Source organism: Scardinius erythrophthalmus (genome assembly GCF_964197995.2).
Source record: "Scardinius erythrophthalmus genome assembly, chromosome: 17".
Lineage (NCBI taxonomy): Eukaryota > Metazoa > Chordata > Actinopteri > Cypriniformes > Leuciscidae > Scardinius > Scardinius erythrophthalmus.
In genome coordinates, this window is record NC_138237.1 from 6,793,605 (window position 1) to 6,811,773 (window position 18,169).

Sequence of the window (18,169 nt, forward strand, 5' to 3'; positions counted from 1 at the left end):
GATTCTGTAATGAAATATTAGCCAATATATCAGTCAACCACAAAACAAAAACACAATCCCTGTGAAAAAAGTCCCGTCCAAAGTGAATGATTGACAGGAGTCAGGAAATTACAATTGCCTTTGAATGAAGGCGTGCATAATAGAAAAGCAAACGCTATTATACTTTTTTGTATACTGCTTACTTTTTTGTTTAACAGTTCTGTCTAATAATTTACAAGCTTCCAACACATCAGCCAAACAGAACTTACTGGCCTAAAATAAAAAAAACGGCAAATATCATCCGATATATCAGTCGACCAATAAAAAAAAAAAGAAGATTGACAAGAGTCAGGAATTTGTAACTGCATTTGAATGAATGCATATATTCTGCAAGCACTATGAAACGCATATGGACAGGTGCTGAACGTGCGTGTGCTCACCAGGTTCTCCATGTCAGTGCGGGACAGTATGTACGTCCTCATGTTGCTGTTCTGGTGCAGTAGCGTGTAGAGCAGTAATGTGACCTGGTCTGATTTCTGCTGCTCGCACAGTGCTGTGTACAGACTGTTAAAGTTGATCTGAAACGTGTGAGGCTGAGGAGACGGGATGGACGAGGTATCTGAAACACACACAACAGAGTTTCATTAGCACTTTCTGTGAAATTAATTAACGTTAAACAAACTAAAAAACAAACCCCGGTCTGGTTAACCTTGAGTGTTTTTGAAGCAGGTAACAGCCTGGCGGTAGGGGTTCGGACAGTCCGGTCCGTCGGTCAGATTAGCCAGAACCAGCAGTAATAGCAGACTCTGATTGGACAGCGGGAGAGGGTTCTGCTCTTGCTCCGCCCCCGGTCTGGTGCCGACTCCGCCTAACGTGAACACGCTCCACAACCCACCTGAAAAAACACAGAAACCAGTTACACGTGTTCTCTACATGGAGTGGATTGAATTAATGGTGACCTCAAGCATAACAAACATTTATAGGTCATTGTCTTTTAACATTATCATTAACATTAATTCCTGCACAATTTGAGATACAAACATGAATGACACTTCAAATAGCAAGGCTTGCTGCGGTTTACTTTTCTAAATGATTTTCATCTGAGAGACGATTGTTAATGTCTATGTGTGTATATATTAGGGGTGGGCGATATCTCGATATTTACGATATATCGAGATATTTTTTAAACTCGATATGGATTTTGACATATCGTATATATCGATATATTGTTTATATTTAATTCTGATTTCGCCACTTTGCTTGTTTGCCTTCTCTGTGCTGTGCTCGCCCCCGCCCTCCTCCGCCTCCTTGCTTTTGTTCCCCCTCCCCTCGCGTGTTGTCTCATTCAACCAAATCCCCCGAGTCCGGTCAGGCACATCAATCTTTCCCCGCCCAGCGAGTGCTTGAAGTGCGTCAGAAACAGCGCGCGCGCGATCAGTTGTTGTTGGTAATTTTTTGTGTAGCGTCGCCTCTCGCCGCATTGCTTTTGTTTGAGGGCGCACTCACACTCACACTTAACATGCTCCCCTGTAGAAACGGGCCTGGCAGCTCGCGCCAGCTCTAGACACGGTGAAAGTTTCCTGATTGTGACGGATGGCCGAATTTACATGACACATTAAAAATTAGCATTAGCCTACCTATTCTGCTATATAACAGTGCCAAAAAGAAGAGAAGAGGATAAAGGTGGATAAAGACAGAGGTAAAGTGATGTAATGAATGAACAGTTTATCTAATTGCATAGTAGTAAGATACTGTAATTTAATGGCAGTTATTTTTACCTTAAACTTTATGCTAGCAGTTGTTCTGAGTTCTCCAGAGGCCCCAGGCAGTGTGATTTTGTAACAATCATGTCAATTTTTAGATGCATTTGTATCACTTTTTTTTTAATTAATGTTTTACTCCACAGTTGTGCAGTTTTTGGGGGATATATGGCATTTTGTAAATTTATTTGCCAAAATTAGTAATGATATTTCTATACAGGTTTATTTAAAATAGTGCAATATGTATTATTTCTTCCTTTATTTTACAGTTAAATTATTATTTTTGTCGCAGAAACACTTTGTTCCTACATGAACTGCCTACCTATTTGCACTTCAATAAAAAAAGACTTTGTGGTATGGCATATTTGTTTTTGCAGTAGTTTTTGGGGGGTTATTTTTCCTGTAAAGATATCGAGATATATATCGTATATCGAGATATAGCAAAATATATCGAGATATATTTTTTGCTCCATATCGCCCAGCCCTAGTATATATGTGACCTTGGACCACAAAACCAGTCACATGGGTCAATTTTTGGAAACTGAGATTTATAAATCATCTGAAAGATAAGCTTTCCATTGATGTATGGTTTCTTAGGATATGACAATATTTGGCAGAGATACAACTATTGAAAATCTGGAATCTGAGGGTGCAAAAAAAAATCAAAACATTGAGAAAATCGCATTTAAAGTTGTGCATTTATGTTCACGATTCGCTGCATTCACTCACAAATATAAATGTTTTATATATTTACGGTAGGAAATTTACAAAATATCTTCATGGAACATGATCTTTACTTCACATGCTAATGATTTTTGGCATAAAAGAAAATGGATAATTTTGACCCATACAATGTATTGTTGGCTATTGCCACAAATACACCCGTGTGACTCGTGACTGGTTTTGTGATCCAGGGTCAGGTATATGCTTTAACACAAACCATGTGCAAATTCATAAGTCAAACTCAGGATTTTCTCCTTAAAATTGCAGTGAACCGAAGACAGTCTCAAAAAATGCAGTCTGAAATCGCAGTTGTTCTCTGTATCCAAATATGTTGTAACCAATCCCGTCACGAGGGGGGCGTGCTTTAGCATATCATTACCTATTAGTAGCAGGGGAGTTTTAAGAGAAGCCAGGTTATCCTGGTATATTTTTCTGTTTATATGAAAAATTGGGTGCATTTAGCGAGCGTCATGTATGTATTTTACGATGTTATGCTGAACCATATGCCTTTCTCCACTGACGTTCAATGCTTTTCCAAGGATGCTGATGTTTAGAAAGCAGCTGTCTGACTCTGAGATGGCTAACAGGAACATTAGCAACACGTTCCTTGGTTTGATCAGCAACTTCAAGTCAATTAATAATTTTCATATTCATGGATCCGCATATACTAAAAAAAGCAAGGTTTTAGGGTTACATTAAAGCTATTTTAAGGCATGAAGAATTTTTTTCACAGGAAAAATAGCATTTAAATATGTCATTTTGGTGATCAAAGATGAGTTTTAAGGGATACAATTATTGAAGTGGATGGAAGAAAATGCTGAAAGAAGTACAGAATATACCACACATAAAAGATGGCTTGCAATGGTGACGCACTTAAAAGTTGCTTCAGGCCAGAAGAGGAATAATTGAAGCAAAACGTCGTTCTTAGAATCTCCAGGAAGTGCCGCAGAGAACCGGACATGCTAATGGCTCTAAAAAGGACAATCTCTTCTGCCTCAAGAGCTTCAGATGTATTTTAGAGATTCCAAGCGCTCTTTACAGCATCACAGTCACTCCTTTGTTCGGTTTGACTCTGTAAATGTCTATTTGAAAATACGTATGTCTTGCAGCAATACACAGTGCCAAACACGGAGAAATCATACAAGCACACGTTTTTAATTATGGTTGAAGATTCAAAACAATATTTGGTAGCGTGGAAGTTTTTATACATTGGGAATTTTAGCATGTAAGGAAAAGTGGCCATTACATTTCACATTGGAGGGAAAGGGTTAAAAAAAACAAGAGCGACTTGATATCAGCCAATAAAGAAAGACGTTTCATTAAATTTTGCTTCTTTAGAATGACACATTGTGCAAATGTGCAAATGCATCACAAGACCAGGATCAAGTATTAGGAAAAATGCAGTCGTTGTGGACGTCTTGTTGACTTTAACATTGTGTAAAAAAACAAGAAGAGTTAGACATTAGTCCAAACGTAAAGATTTTAAACAGATTACTAATCATTCAGGCATTGTCTCAGGTAGGTCGGAAAAGAGCGAGAAAGAATTGAGATGGAAATGAGATGCCTGTCTCCATGTCTAATCACTTGTGGCTGGACATGGCGGCCCCACGAGCAGACTGAAGCAGTCTAATCTGGAGCCAGGATGTTAACAAACATCCACCGCAAATAAAAACAACAACACTGGCAGAAAAAAGTCACAGAGTAACGAAAACTGCCCTCCACCCTCCTAGACGCCTGATATCATTAAGACACTGATAACATTAAAGGTCATTTGACTGATATTATTGGCTGCTGCTATCCTTTAGGTTCCTTATATGACATCATCATGTTCCAAAGACACTGAGATCATGCTGGAACTGTAATGAGGTCACAAGAGACGCCATGGCGACCCCAGTTGACCAATGAGAGCGATCAGAGCCAATCAGAAGCCTGTAATCACTCTCAGACACATTGACACACTTTTATGACGGGAAAAATGATGGATGAAGAAAACACCCCTTTGATTAGCACACAATCTCTCATAAACACACTCATATGTCTCTTAGTTCACTGTTTGTCCCGTGCGCTGTCTGTTCCTTTCAGCACAACACTCAAATATAATAAAGTGAGAGAAACTTTTTTTCTCCCCTGAAGTCAACTTAAATGTTAGTCATAATACAGTACAAATCAAATACTCTTAGTAGGTATCTTGCATTAAAAATAATCAGGGTTTAGATTTTATGACCATTTTCTACCATCATAATTTCACAGTTTGTTTATCTTTGTCCATACTTTGTCCAAAAATATATAGAAATACTAAATGAAGGAAAAACAGATGCATTATCCATTCTAAAACAAATAAATTAAATACATGATACAAAAAAAGATCAAATATGTACAGTATGACACATTTATGCAGTTTTGTTTCATTTAATGCTCTGGATGGACTGAGAGGGGGTCTGTGTGTGTGTATACAGTGATCGCACACACACATACACAATCACAGAAGGCAGTGTGTGTCCTGGGGTTGTTATTGTGGACTGTGTTAACAGCAGAGATAAATGAAGACATCATGGCTGCCATCCAGCAGAGCTGAGAACACAAACACAAACACAAACACACACACACACACACACACACACACACACACACACACACACACACACACACACACACACACACACACACACACACACACACACACACACAGGGGTTTTCCATTCCACTAATGCTGTCAGTACATAAACAGGCGGCCGAGGGTGACAAATGTTGCTGCAACTTCCACACACACACAACGCACATTCACGTCTATGTCCTCCTTTCATAGTGCTTTTCCTGTAAAAATCCCTGTGGATTTCTCCCTGAGAATGTCATTTCAAATTCAGGACTCACATGGCTAACAACAGCATCTGATGTATTACTCATTATAAAGTCTGAGGGAAACTTCAGATGCAGAATGAGTCTCTGATTCAGACAGAGAAGAGAGGAAGAGAGAGAAGTCTTGTGTCTTATATCTCGTGTCCATTAAAAATGTCCATACAGCAAATTCTTCAGCAATAACAACACATACAAGGGTTATCAAGTGATGCTTCTGAAAAGTACCTTAAAATATTTTGCTATATTCTTGGACGATTGTTATGCACACAGAAACCCTTGAACTGAGCATTTGGCTTGAACATTTTACAGAAATGACTCTAAAGACTGATATTTTCCTAGAAAAGCAGTTGTTGACATGAAGGCCAGCCTGTAGACGCGCAAATAGGAAGAAGAGTTTATTCATGCAAAGCCATCTGGCAGACAGGACATCATGCATGCGTGTGTCAGACCAAATACATCCGCTCATCTCTCCAGAGAGAGTATATGTGGCACACAATATATACATCAAACATTGTCAGGATTCTTTGAAAGTCATCTGCAACATCCTAGCATTGGGCTCCAGGGGGAAAAAGACAAGGTGTGTGTCATGTCTGACTAGGCTAATAAAGCACTTCCTGTCTGCCGCTATAAGCCCACCATTACTTCCTGTCGGTGTGGTTTCAGCAGGAAGTGTGCATGGTGTTTGCCTGGGCACAGCTCGCCACTATGATGCTGTTATGTAGAGAGCATTGTTGCTATATGTTTGCTAAGGTGTTCTGAGAGGTTTCAAGGGAGTTGCTAGGAGTTTCTATGCGGTTGCAAAGAGGGTTATTTGCAGCTACAAGTCAATGTACCTTAAAATTCATTTTGCAAGGGTTTATGGGAAATATTAACCCTAAAAGCATTTCCTCCCTCATTCTCCACTCTAGGGTTCCTCTCTCTCTCTCTCTCTCTCTGTCCTTCTTTCTCTCACTGTAGTTTGAGCTGGGCAGGGCGAAGGGTGAGACGACGACACTAATCCTGAATGCAGACACAGCGACGGCCTTGAGACTTACGCAGCACATACACACAATAGCAGGATTTTGTTAAGGCCAGACGCAAGTTCGATAACACTTCAGCATTACATTCATTTAGTAGTTAAGCACGGATGGTTATTGTTACACACAGAGATCAAAAGTTCAACTGATTGAACACAAAACAAAAACATCAGAATACTTTAGATATACCACAGTATCACACTAGTACGCAACCAAGAGTACAGTAAATCTGGAATTAATTAGGAATCTCACGAAAGTTGTCAATAACATGTCTAATGTCATATCTCACACCTGAAATCAAATTAAACTATTTATATTAATATTATTATTATTATAAAGTAATTAAACGTTTTATTTATATTTTTAAACTAAATATTATTAATTACATTTTGCATGAAGAAATTTTTTTTTTAATAATGTGATATTAATAAAAATATATAATTAGGCATGTTTTGTCCACCAATGCTAACTACAATGATGAAAATAAAATAAACATATTTAAAAAAAATAAAAATAAAACATTCATACATCATAGTAGGATTTGTTGCCTTTTATTTATTAAAGAAATAAAGAAATAAAAAATGATGAGAATCTGAGAACTGAGAAAACGTTATTGAAAAATACTTATTGAGAATTTGGTCATGAAAATGAAAAAAATGTCATAATGCAAACATACAGAATGGTCTTAATGGCCCTTAAAGACTTTATTATGTAAACAATAAGTTTATACCCCATTTCTTTTGACTTTGGAGTGAAATGGGACCTGAACATGTTTTTGTGAGATACACTGTATTTAGCAGAAATAAGAGAACCGAATGATTACAGACGATCATAAGACCCATTCAGTAGCCCTGCCCTGGGAAACACACACACACACACACACACACACACACACACACACACACACACACACACACACACACACACACACACACACACACACACACACACACACACACACACACACACACACACACACACACACACAGAGACACACAGACAGAGAAACATCAAGATGCCATCTTCACACAGATCACCGCCCTGATTTATGAAGCACAAGTGTTTCCCAGGGAGCACTGCTTTATCCCTTTTTTTGAGGGGAGGATAATCACACATATCAGTTCGGTATGGAAGCTTGATTCAGCTTCAGAACAAAAAAAAAGGTAATTGTGACTTTTTATCTCACAATTCTGACCTTTTTTCTCACAAATGTGACAAAAACTCGCAAATCTGAGATTACTTCTCGCAATTCTGAGTTTATACCTCATAATAGTGTTGTCACGGTACCAAAATTTCAGTATTCGGTACCAATACCAGTGAAAATCCACGGTTCTCGGTACCAATTTCGGGCTAGAAATCAATAAATTCTTTGCTAATACTTCCTCGTTATCATGGAGAGCGCAGTTCGCACTGTTTCAAAAATAGTCGATCTCCGAATGCGAATGAACTTACTCTGAATTTTAGTATTGTTTCTTATATGAGGATCCTTTTTCAAATACAAGGTCAATATTGGGTTCAGTTCAACCACAAGCGGTTTCATGTCATCTATACATTACACACCCCATCGCCAAATCATAGAAAAATTCAGTTAAGACAGTTGTATTCATCTTAATACACAGCAAATCAATATACAGAAAAACAGATTTCTAAAATAAGGTATAGGCCACAAATCTGTGAGTAGGCTAAGCTAACTATGATGTAATATTCAGTTACTGTAAGAAACTGTTCCAGCGGGTGGAGTTTACCAGTACTGAATATTTCCGCTTTTAAAGTTTTATAAAATAAGTAGCCTAAGATATGGCTTGAATGGTTTAAAAGCATTCGCAAGAATAAAAGCGCATCATATAATGTAACGCCACGCAGCCAAATGATGACAGAAAAAAACGGATGCTGCGTTAATTGCGTTAAATATTTACTTACCACTGAGTCTTTTCCCATTTCTACCAGAACGCTTATTCAACTTCCCATGTCTACTACCTGCGCAGATATCGACGGCACAACTGGGTTGTAGGTTGCCAGGTTGAGCTCACAAATGGGTTGAAATTTGTATGATGTGTTGAGTGCGCGAGTAGGATGGGTTTCATACAAGATCTGGCAACTGGACAACCTTGGAATAATATATTGATGTGATTATTCATATAACGGCGTTTGGGCCATACAAATAACGGGAGTTTCACGGGAGAAGTAACAAAACGGGAGGGGGCGGGAGATGGGTGTGAAATACGGGAGACTCCCGGGGAAAACGGGAGTGTTGACAGGTATGCCATATGTGTCTCTTTCCTCCTTTCTTATCAACAAGTGGATTTACAGCCACCACATCAGCAGCACCGCCGGTCGCCATGTCTCAGCGCTTAGAGGACGCAACTGCATGCGCATCAAGTGCCGGGTTTGAGAAAACCTGGTACCGTGACATTTAAAAAAAATGTAGTACCGACTTGGTACCAGAGTACCGGGTCTTTGACAACACTACCTCATAACTCTTACTTTTTTCTCAGCATTCTGTCAAAAAAGTTCAAATTGTGAGCGAAACTTACCTTGTTTAATTGCAAGTTTATATCTCACAATTCTGACAAAAATAAGAATCAGAATTGCGAGATATAAACTTCAGCAACAGAATAAAAAAAATAAAACAGGTAATTCTGAGTTTATATCACGCAATTCTGACTTGTTTCTCAGAATTGTGAGATATAAACTTGGAATTGCGAGTAAAAGTCTATGGTAAAATAGTCAGAATTGTGAGATATGGTTTTGGATTTTTGAATGGATGATGAATGGAAGATGAATGAATTTTTTGGGGTTGCTATGTGGTTTCTAATGTGTTCTGAGTGGTTGCTAGGAAGTTATGTGGTTGCTATGGTGTGGTTTCTAGGGGGTTGCTAAGGTGTTCAGAGTGGTTTCTAAGAAGTTACAATGTAGTTGCTAATGTGTTCCAAGTGGTTTCTAGGGAGTTGCTATGTGATTGCTTTAATTATTTGTTTCCATGGCAGAAACAAGCTTCCATAGTTTGTTGTGACATTACTCTCAAACTAGTTTCAAACTAGCTTATACTTATAAGTTACGGTCAATATAGTGTCCAACATTATGAATCAAATTATAAAAATAAAATAAAAACATTTACACTGGTGATCTGATGAGCTGTCGAGCCTAATTTTCTTTCCTGTGTTGACAAATTTCCATTTGAAACAGGAAGTCTAAGCTAATAGACACAAAACATAATAAAGCTTGATTGAATTATTAACCTTTGCCACTGCCTGGTGGCAACAATAACAATTTGGGACGCGATATATTCTAATATATTCCTATATAATAGGTTATCCATCAGATTCCTGTTTCTAGGGCATCTTAAAAACAATGCAACTTTGCAAAATGACTAGAAGCCGCTTCCCAGGCAACAGCAGAAAGTTCATAACTGCGTATCGTAAACGTTTAAGTCAAGCTAACATTAATATGATCCAGAAGGCTTTCCGGCACGTGTAATTCCAGAGTGACGAATTTTGGCCATGTAATCCTGCCTGAATCTTTCCGTCCCGCAGCAGCGGAAACAGGATCAGGCCCAGAATTCCGACTGTGGGTGACGGGACTGACACACAGGGCTTGTGTCTCCATTTAGCTGGCCTGATTTACCCGTCAGACAATGAAGACACACTGTCTGGATTCCACACACACATTGGTACGTCATCTTGGCACTGACTCTCAGCTGTCAACAAGCTCATTTCGTATCTTTTGGCCACAGAGTGTCAGTCGATGATACATGTTGTTCTAGACTTTAATCGCACTTCTGACTAACTGAATCAACAAAAAGTTTTCATTTGAGTCAGCAGTGGTTGTGATAGTCTCAGTTTGCTTTTTATTTCAGAAACATACATCATTTTAATTGTCTTTTAAGTGAAAAATTACACTAAAAGACAAACAAATACAAAATATGTTATATTCCTCGAATTGTATTTTGATATAAATTATATTTAAAATTTTCTAGACTTCAGGTTAGTTATTTTTCATTTAAATGAGGAATAATTAAAGGCATATGTAAACATAATTCAAAAGATAAATCAAGTGATATAGTAAATAAATATAACATATTTAAACATAATATAAATTTTATATCTTTTCCCTTTTTTTGTTTCAATGCAAGTTTTCATCATCTGAACCCCACATAGGTAATCACCATATCATGTCCAAGAATATTAAATATTATAAAACTTTTTAATTATTAGAAAAAAACATTTAACTAAACTTAAATTAAATGAAAACTATAACTTAACTGAAATAAAAAAAAGAATACCACAGCATGAAAACATAAAATAAAATGACTACATCAGATAAAATGAAAAAATGAAAATGAAACAGATGCTTTCGGTTTCAATTAATTTAAGTTTTTCCAATTATTCTGATTGTTTTCATTCATCAGTAGTTTAGTATATGCTTATTCATGTAACATGATCAAATCAAAATGCTCTGTAAATTGAATGAATGTTCAAAAATGAATGAGCCCCAAAAAGAAAAAATAAGTATAAAATGATAAAGTAGGACTCCAATTCAGAGTGTTTGTTAATAGGTTAGTGTGTCACAGCGCTGTCTGGTGCTCAGAGTGAGACAGACGTGGATGTGTGTCTGTGTGTGTGTGTGTGTGTGTGTGTGTGTGTGTGTGTGTGTGTGTGTGTGTGTGTAAGTGTGCGTGTGTGACGGACACTGGTCTGAATTCAGTCCCCACAATGAGGAGTGTGTAACTCAATATTAAGTAAATGATCAAGCCAAGAGTCCAGTTCACACAATGAAAAGTGTGTTTGTCTCCTGCTGTTGACATGTCTGAGTGAGCCAGACACCAGACAGACAGACAGACACAACTGTCAATAACACACAGACAACCTGTGCTCTGGATTTAGTTTCTGACAGGCTTGTCAAACAAGAGTCTGTTCAAACAGAACAACTTTATCAGAGACGAAGAAGCTGAACAGAGGAGCGTGTGAATCAGGTGTGGGGATTTTTCACATGCAAATTCATGAGAAACTGGACTGAAGGGTTTATTTACAACCAAAACAAATATTATTATCTGATAGAGTAATCAGACCCTGCTCAACCTCGACGGACCCAGACATTCATCTTACAACACTGGCATCATTTAAGCAAATGATACTGCTGAGCCATAACCAACAAACACACATCAACACTAGCTTTGTTTTCATCCATCTATTTTTATGCGAATTTCTGGACAACAAATTAAAAAACACTGGATGGAAATACCAAGATGCACATAAATTAAAAAAATGCACTTAAAAGTATCTGTGCTCAATTGAGGAGGATGATTTGTTTATCCGATAAGATGACATGCACATAAACTACGATGGAAACACATTTACTGAATAAATCCCTCGACGCGCACCAAAAAATTCATGTGACTTTGCCTCAACAGAGCATGTGATTGGATAACTGGACTAACCAGCGGACCAATCGCATTGCACAGCATCCCAAATATTGGTTTGGTGGTTTTGAAATGCCTGAGCCAAAGAGTGAGCCGGTTTAATTCCCTCCCTCATACGAGAGCCAGTGTGTGAAGTTGAATGTTCATATACAATATTGAAGGAATAAAATCTTTTAATTGATTGACTGAATGATTTGTTCACAAATCTGGTAAACAGCTTAATATGCATCAGATTTGATGCATCAAACAAAAGGAATCATACTGTATTGTATCAATACTGTAACGAGCAGTCTTAGGGATGGTCTACAGGACCTGTTTGTGTGTGTTGGATGAGTGAGTGATCAGGACAGTGTGTGTCTGTACTCACTGGCGACTCCTGATGCGAGTCCGTACAGCAGCCCTCCTCCGTCTGACTGCGTCTGCAACACGTGAGTGGCGGGTGGACATTTCTCCTGTCTGATGAAGTTATACAGCAGCGTCTTCACCAGACGACTCGTCAGAGACAGACTACAGAGAGAGAGACAGAGAGAGAGAGAGAGAGATTTAGCAAACCTACCATACTTGTGGGCAAACTCACTAAACAGTTGTGTTTTTGTTATTGTTAACTAAAACTATCAAATATAGATAGTAACTGAAATAAAGTATAGAGAATTATATATTTTTTAAAAGTATAAAGAATTATATTATATCACAATAAATAAAAAACACAGACACACATACAACATACATATACTGTATATATATATATATATATATATATATATATATATATATATATATATATATATATATATATATATATATATATACAGTATATATATGTTGTAACGATACAAGAATTTCAACTTCGATAAAATACCTTGAAAAATATCAATATTCAATAACATTTCATACCACAGGGAAAAACTGCCATAAACTGCCATAGTTTTTTGTCCATCCATTGAAATTCTAGTCAAACAAAATTTTCAAGCTTCTAAAAGTACATGACACATTGTAACAGTAATCCATATGAATGGTTTAATTCAACATTCACTTTAGACTAAACCACATGTGTTTACGTGAATACTTGACAAGATGGACATCTTGACAGAATTTTGTGTAGCAATTTGTTCCTCGCGAGCGGTTTGAGAGGCGGCGAGATAGTGTGCCCACATCGGATGTGAGTGTGAAACCTGTGGAAATGAGTAAAATAATGTGCAATACACGCTAGCCCACGCCGAAATTCATGCCCTGTCACACCAACACTATTCAACCTAAACGAATGAAACAAGTGAATAAGAGGAGGTGGGTGTGTGTCTAACTCACTGTCGGACAAGAGAAAGCAAGAAAGCGCAGCTGTTATCGGTGTATCGGTACTGCAGAAAATTAGCATTGGAACCATTGCAGTTATTTCAGTATCAAAACATATCGAAAAATCTATTGGATGGATGGATGGATGGATGGATGGATGGATGGATGGATGGATGGATGGATGGATGGATGGATGGATGGATGGATGGATGGATGGATGGATGGATGGATGGATGGATGGATGGATGGATGGATGGATGGATGGATGGATGGATGGATGGATGGATGGATGGATGGATGGATGGATGGATGGATGGATGGATGGATGGATGTGAGACTACAGACAGACAGACAGACAGACAGACAGATAGATAGATAGATAGATAGATAGATAGATAGATAGATAGATAGATAGATAGATAGATAGATAGATAGATAGATAGATAGATAGATAGATAGATAGATAGATAGATAGATAGATAGATAGAATTAAACCAGCACTTTTGCCATTTAAAACAGCTGATCATATACCTGGTTTTTATTAGATCACAGGAACATAGAAAAACAATTGGAAAAGAAAATAATAGGGCATTTTAGGAAATTACTATTATTTTGGAACATTAGCATTAGGGTCTCTGGGAAGATCGAGAATGTCAAGATTAAACATGAGAATTAAAGAAACACGGAAATGGTTGGAATGCCAAGAGTATTTGGTTTCTGGAAACTGATGGTATTTCCAATGCTCATTTGCATTGTGAAGTGAGAATACAGCGCTTGTGTAGCTGGACGTCTTTGCTTTCATGCACTTGCATAGAGTACGTCTCAGTCCTAAAGACACTCGTGAGGTTTGACGAGTGTTCGTTAACGACCTCAAACATGCAAGCTCAGCTGCAGCGCTGAAGAGCTAACGAGGGAACTTTAAAAGCTCAGTATCACTGGTGCGATGCAAACGAGCCCTCCGGGTGAACTCAAGCAAAGCTCCAGACGAGAGCATCTGGCGAATTAATGAACACCCTCATTTGCATATGAAATGGCAGCTCTTGACAGTCGTCCTTCTGTTAATGCCGGTCAGGGGGCCACATTATCACACAGGGACGAACTTTGTAAGAATAAAACAGTGCGGTAGGCAACAACTTTTAACTTGTATTGGTTCTGGGTCTTGAGTTAAGAAGTTTATGAAGCATCATTGGAACTCAGGATCAATTAGATGAGTCTATTCAGGTGTGTAGAGTATCTGTGACTTACTTAACCAGTCATTTTATACTATCAACCAACCGTATAGTACACAAATGTACCTTAAATTACATGTATAGAGAAAAACATTTGGTGTATAAACAATATTCAATCAGAAAATGCTAGTAAATTCCACAAATAATTCCAGAAACGGCAAGTATGGTGATCCTTCTTTCTCACCATCGTCCTTTGGTCAGGTAGCCGTAGATAAGCCCCTCCCTCAGAATCTCCTTGTGAAAGAGCTGATAGGACAACAGCACCAGGAGGGTTGTCACAGATTCAAACAGGATGTTGTAGGTGATGTCACTATGAAAACAGAGACAGGATAATCATTAACACATTCATTATTACTTCCTTTAGATATCTGACTTTACATACAAATGTTTTGTTTAACTCTTATGTTCTCCTGAAGGTGTTTGTATATTTGCATCTGTTTCTTGAATGAATTTAAATAAATAAAAACATTTACACGTACATTTATCTGTTAATAAGCCGATCGCTGCTGTGATTTACAGTGATTTTACCACGGTCAAGAGGGTTTAAAATTGAGTTGAAATCACAGTAACGTAAGGCCACCTGAGTATTATTGCTTGACTAAAACATTGTAAACGATAAGACTGTAAAAGACACAATTGTATTTGAGTGAATCTTTTTATTGGTCAAAATCGTCTGTATGCAAAAGTTGGTATTTTGAAGATAATTTCAGGCACTTTTATAAAACGCTGGAAACAGTAAGATTGTAAAAGAAACTAGAATGTACATTTCCTGAAGAAAATGTGAAGTGGTGCTTGCAGTGGCAAAACTCTCCACTCGGTTGCTAGAGTGTGGTACATGATTGCATACAAGCCAACAAACATGTCTGTACGATGTTCTGGTGCTGAGATATGGCTTATTCATGTTGTTCAGGTGGTTGCTAGGGTGTTGCTAGGGTGTTCTGTGTGGTTGCTAGGAATCTGCTAGGGTGTTCTGGGTGGTTGCTATGGTGTTGCTAGGCGGTTGCTATGGTATTCTGGGTGTTGCTAGGGCATTGCTAGACGGTTGCTAGGGTATTCTGAGTGGTTGCTATGGTGTTGTTAGGCGGTTGCTAGGGTGTTCTGGGTGGTTGCTAGGCAGTTGCTAGGGTATTCTGGGTGGTTGCTATGGTGTTGCTAGGTGGTTGCTAGTGTATTCTGGGTGGTTGCTAGGGCGTTGCTAGGCGGTTGCTAGGGTATTCTGAGTGGTTGCTATGGTGTTGCTAGGCGGTTGCTAGGGTATTCTGGGTGGTTGATATGGTGTTGCTAGGTGGTTGCTATGGTGTTGCTAGGCGGTTGCTAGGGTATTCTGGGTGGTTGCTAGGCGGTTGCTAGGGTATTCTTGGTGGTTGCTAGGGCGTTGCTAGGGTATTCTGAGTGGTTGCTATGGTGTTGCTAGGCAGTTGCTATGGTATTTTGGGTGGATGCTAGGGCATTGCTAGGCAGTTGCTAGGTTGTTCTGGGTGGTTGCTAGGCAGTTGCTAGGAGTTCTGGGGGGTTGCTAGACAGTTGCTAGGGTGTTCTGGGTGGTTGCTACGGTATTTTGGTGGTTACTAGAGCGTTTCTAGACATTGCTAGGGTGTTCAGGATGGTTGCTAAGGTATTTTTTTTGTTGCTATAGTGTTACTGGGTGGTTGGTAGTTGTCAAAGATGGTTACTATGGAGTTTTTATAGAGTTATTAAAACCTTTAATAACGAGTGCCTTCAGTACGGCACTCGGCCTGCGGCCTCGTGCCTATGGCCGAATAGGCACAAGCATGGAGCAATATCGCAAGGCCACGAGTGTAATATTGCGTTAAAAAATACAAAAAAATTAAAAAAAATTTTTTTTTTGGTTTAGGGTGGTTGCTAGGGAGCTCTTAGTGGTTGCTAGGGTGCTGAAACTGGTTGCTAGGGTGTGGCTATGAAGATTTTAGGCCATTACTTATTGGTTGCTTGATAATATAAATCCTCTGAGGGAGAGAGAGAGGGAGAGACGCAGGGGTGTCAGGCCCTTTGGAGTCTGTGTGTGTGAAAACGTCGGTTTGGATTTGAATTTTTTGGAATGCCCAATGTTAAGTCAATGGGACTTTTTTGGCCGCTTTTTCGTCCGCTGTGCGAACATCGTACACCCGATCGCTTAGAAAAGATATAGCACACCTCTCCTAAATGAGCCGGTCGATTTGACACCTCATTCAGGGGTCTGAGACAAACGGTGTGGGGCGAGTTACGCGCCAAACTTTTGTCCAGAATAAGTATGAGCAATAACAATAGTGATGCTTTCAAAAAAGCACCACTAACAAGTGATCAATAAATAATTAGATTTGTGTGAATCTCATAAAAATATATCCAGGTCAAAATTCACCCCAAAATTCAAAGTAAAAAACAAATTTGTGGCTTCACAAATGCTTTGCTGCATACCTCGGTTGTAACGAGTGGTTATTTCAGTCAAAGTTGCTCTTCTATCAGCTTGAATCAGTCGGCCCATTCTCCTCTGACCTCTAGCATCAACAAGGCATTTTCGCCCACAGGACTGCCGCATACTGGATGTTTTTCCCTTTTCACACCATTCTTTGTAAACCCTAGAAATGGTTGTGCGTGAAAATCCCAGTAACTGAGCAGATTGTGAAATACTCAGACCGGCCCGACTGGCACCAACAACCATGCCACGCTCAAAATTGCTTAAATCACCTTTCTTTCCCATTCTGACATTCAGTTTGGAGTTCAGGAGATTGTCTTGACCAGGACCACACCCCTAAATGCATTGAAGCAACTGCCATGTGATTGGTTGAATAGATAATTGCATTAATGAGAAATTGACCAGGTGTTCCTAATAATCCTTTAGGTGAGTGTATATTTAAATTTTTAATACTTATATGAGTATTACAATATTTGCACTATGACGTCATTTTCAAATGATGGTGAAATATGAAACAGAAAAGCTGATCACATTCTCATTCATCAAAATCCCCAAAATAGTCAAGTCCTACTGTAAAATGTCCTACTGTAAACTCATTGCCCCCTCTCATTTTCCAGACACACACACACTTACACAACATCAATAGAACAATCTCTCTCTTTTTCTATTGTCCCTGGTTTCCTTCCTCCACATTTCTCACTTCACTTCCACTTCCCAGTGCTGTGAAGTCACTTGGCATGATTCCCTTTCACTTTCTCTCTCTCACACACACACACACTCACAAACACTATTATTACATTCATAATAACATGAAGAGTTTCCTATAGGATTCTGTTTTTGCAATGAGGACAAACCAAACCTCACATACAGGGCTTTAACGACACATTAAATCATACCGAATAACAAATTTTACAGCATTATTTTAGTGCTTTGAAATTTCTTTGGTTATTAAAATACAATAATTACAAAACTCTTAAATACAATAATTACAAAACTCACAAATAAAATTTGCAATAAAAAAGAAACGAAAAAAGTACACTACAAAAGTAAAGGATTTTAGATTATTTTGAGGTGGAGTTGACTATTTGAAATGTTGAAAACGCTTTGAACAAAAGACTAGACTTAAACAAGGTCAAATGTACTAAACTGAGATGACTTTACTACAAAAAAAAACGTAACGGGGATGAGGGATGTGCATGGTCTGTGGACGTGGGCTTATAATAAATATTTTGGTACTTGTTTTTATTAAATTACTTATTAACAGCCATATTATTAACAGCCTTGCCTCTTACATGCTTGGTAAAGTTTGAATATTGTCGATTACCGATGACAAACATATCTCCAAAAAAAAAAGAGCATGGAAAAACTCTCATTAACAATCTTACAAAACGAATAAAAAACAACAACATGATTAGTCACCTTTAGCACCATAAACAAAATTATATCATTATAAATCTGCACCATCTATGGTAAAAGGTCAGAAG

The 18,169-nt window shown here is 38.3% G+C and overlaps 1 protein-coding gene across 2 annotated transcripts in view; it reads right to left on the reverse strand.

Annotated features, from left to right (window-relative positions):
* dym (dymeclin) overlaps positions 1-18,169 on the reverse strand; it is an 83,038-nt gene that overhangs the window by 48,001 nt on the left and 16,868 nt on the right. For both annotated transcript variants that reach the window (XM_081390453.1, XM_081390454.1), the window contains 4 exons: positions 14,457-14,582; positions 12,121-12,260; positions 689-874; positions 420-598 (listed from right to left, as the gene is read on the reverse strand). In XM_081390453.1, coding sequence (XP_081246579.1) covers positions 420-598; positions 689-874; positions 12,121-12,260; positions 14,457-14,582 — 631 coding nt within the window. The remainder of the gene's footprint in view (positions 1-419; positions 599-688; positions 875-12,120; positions 12,261-14,456; positions 14,583-18,169) is intronic.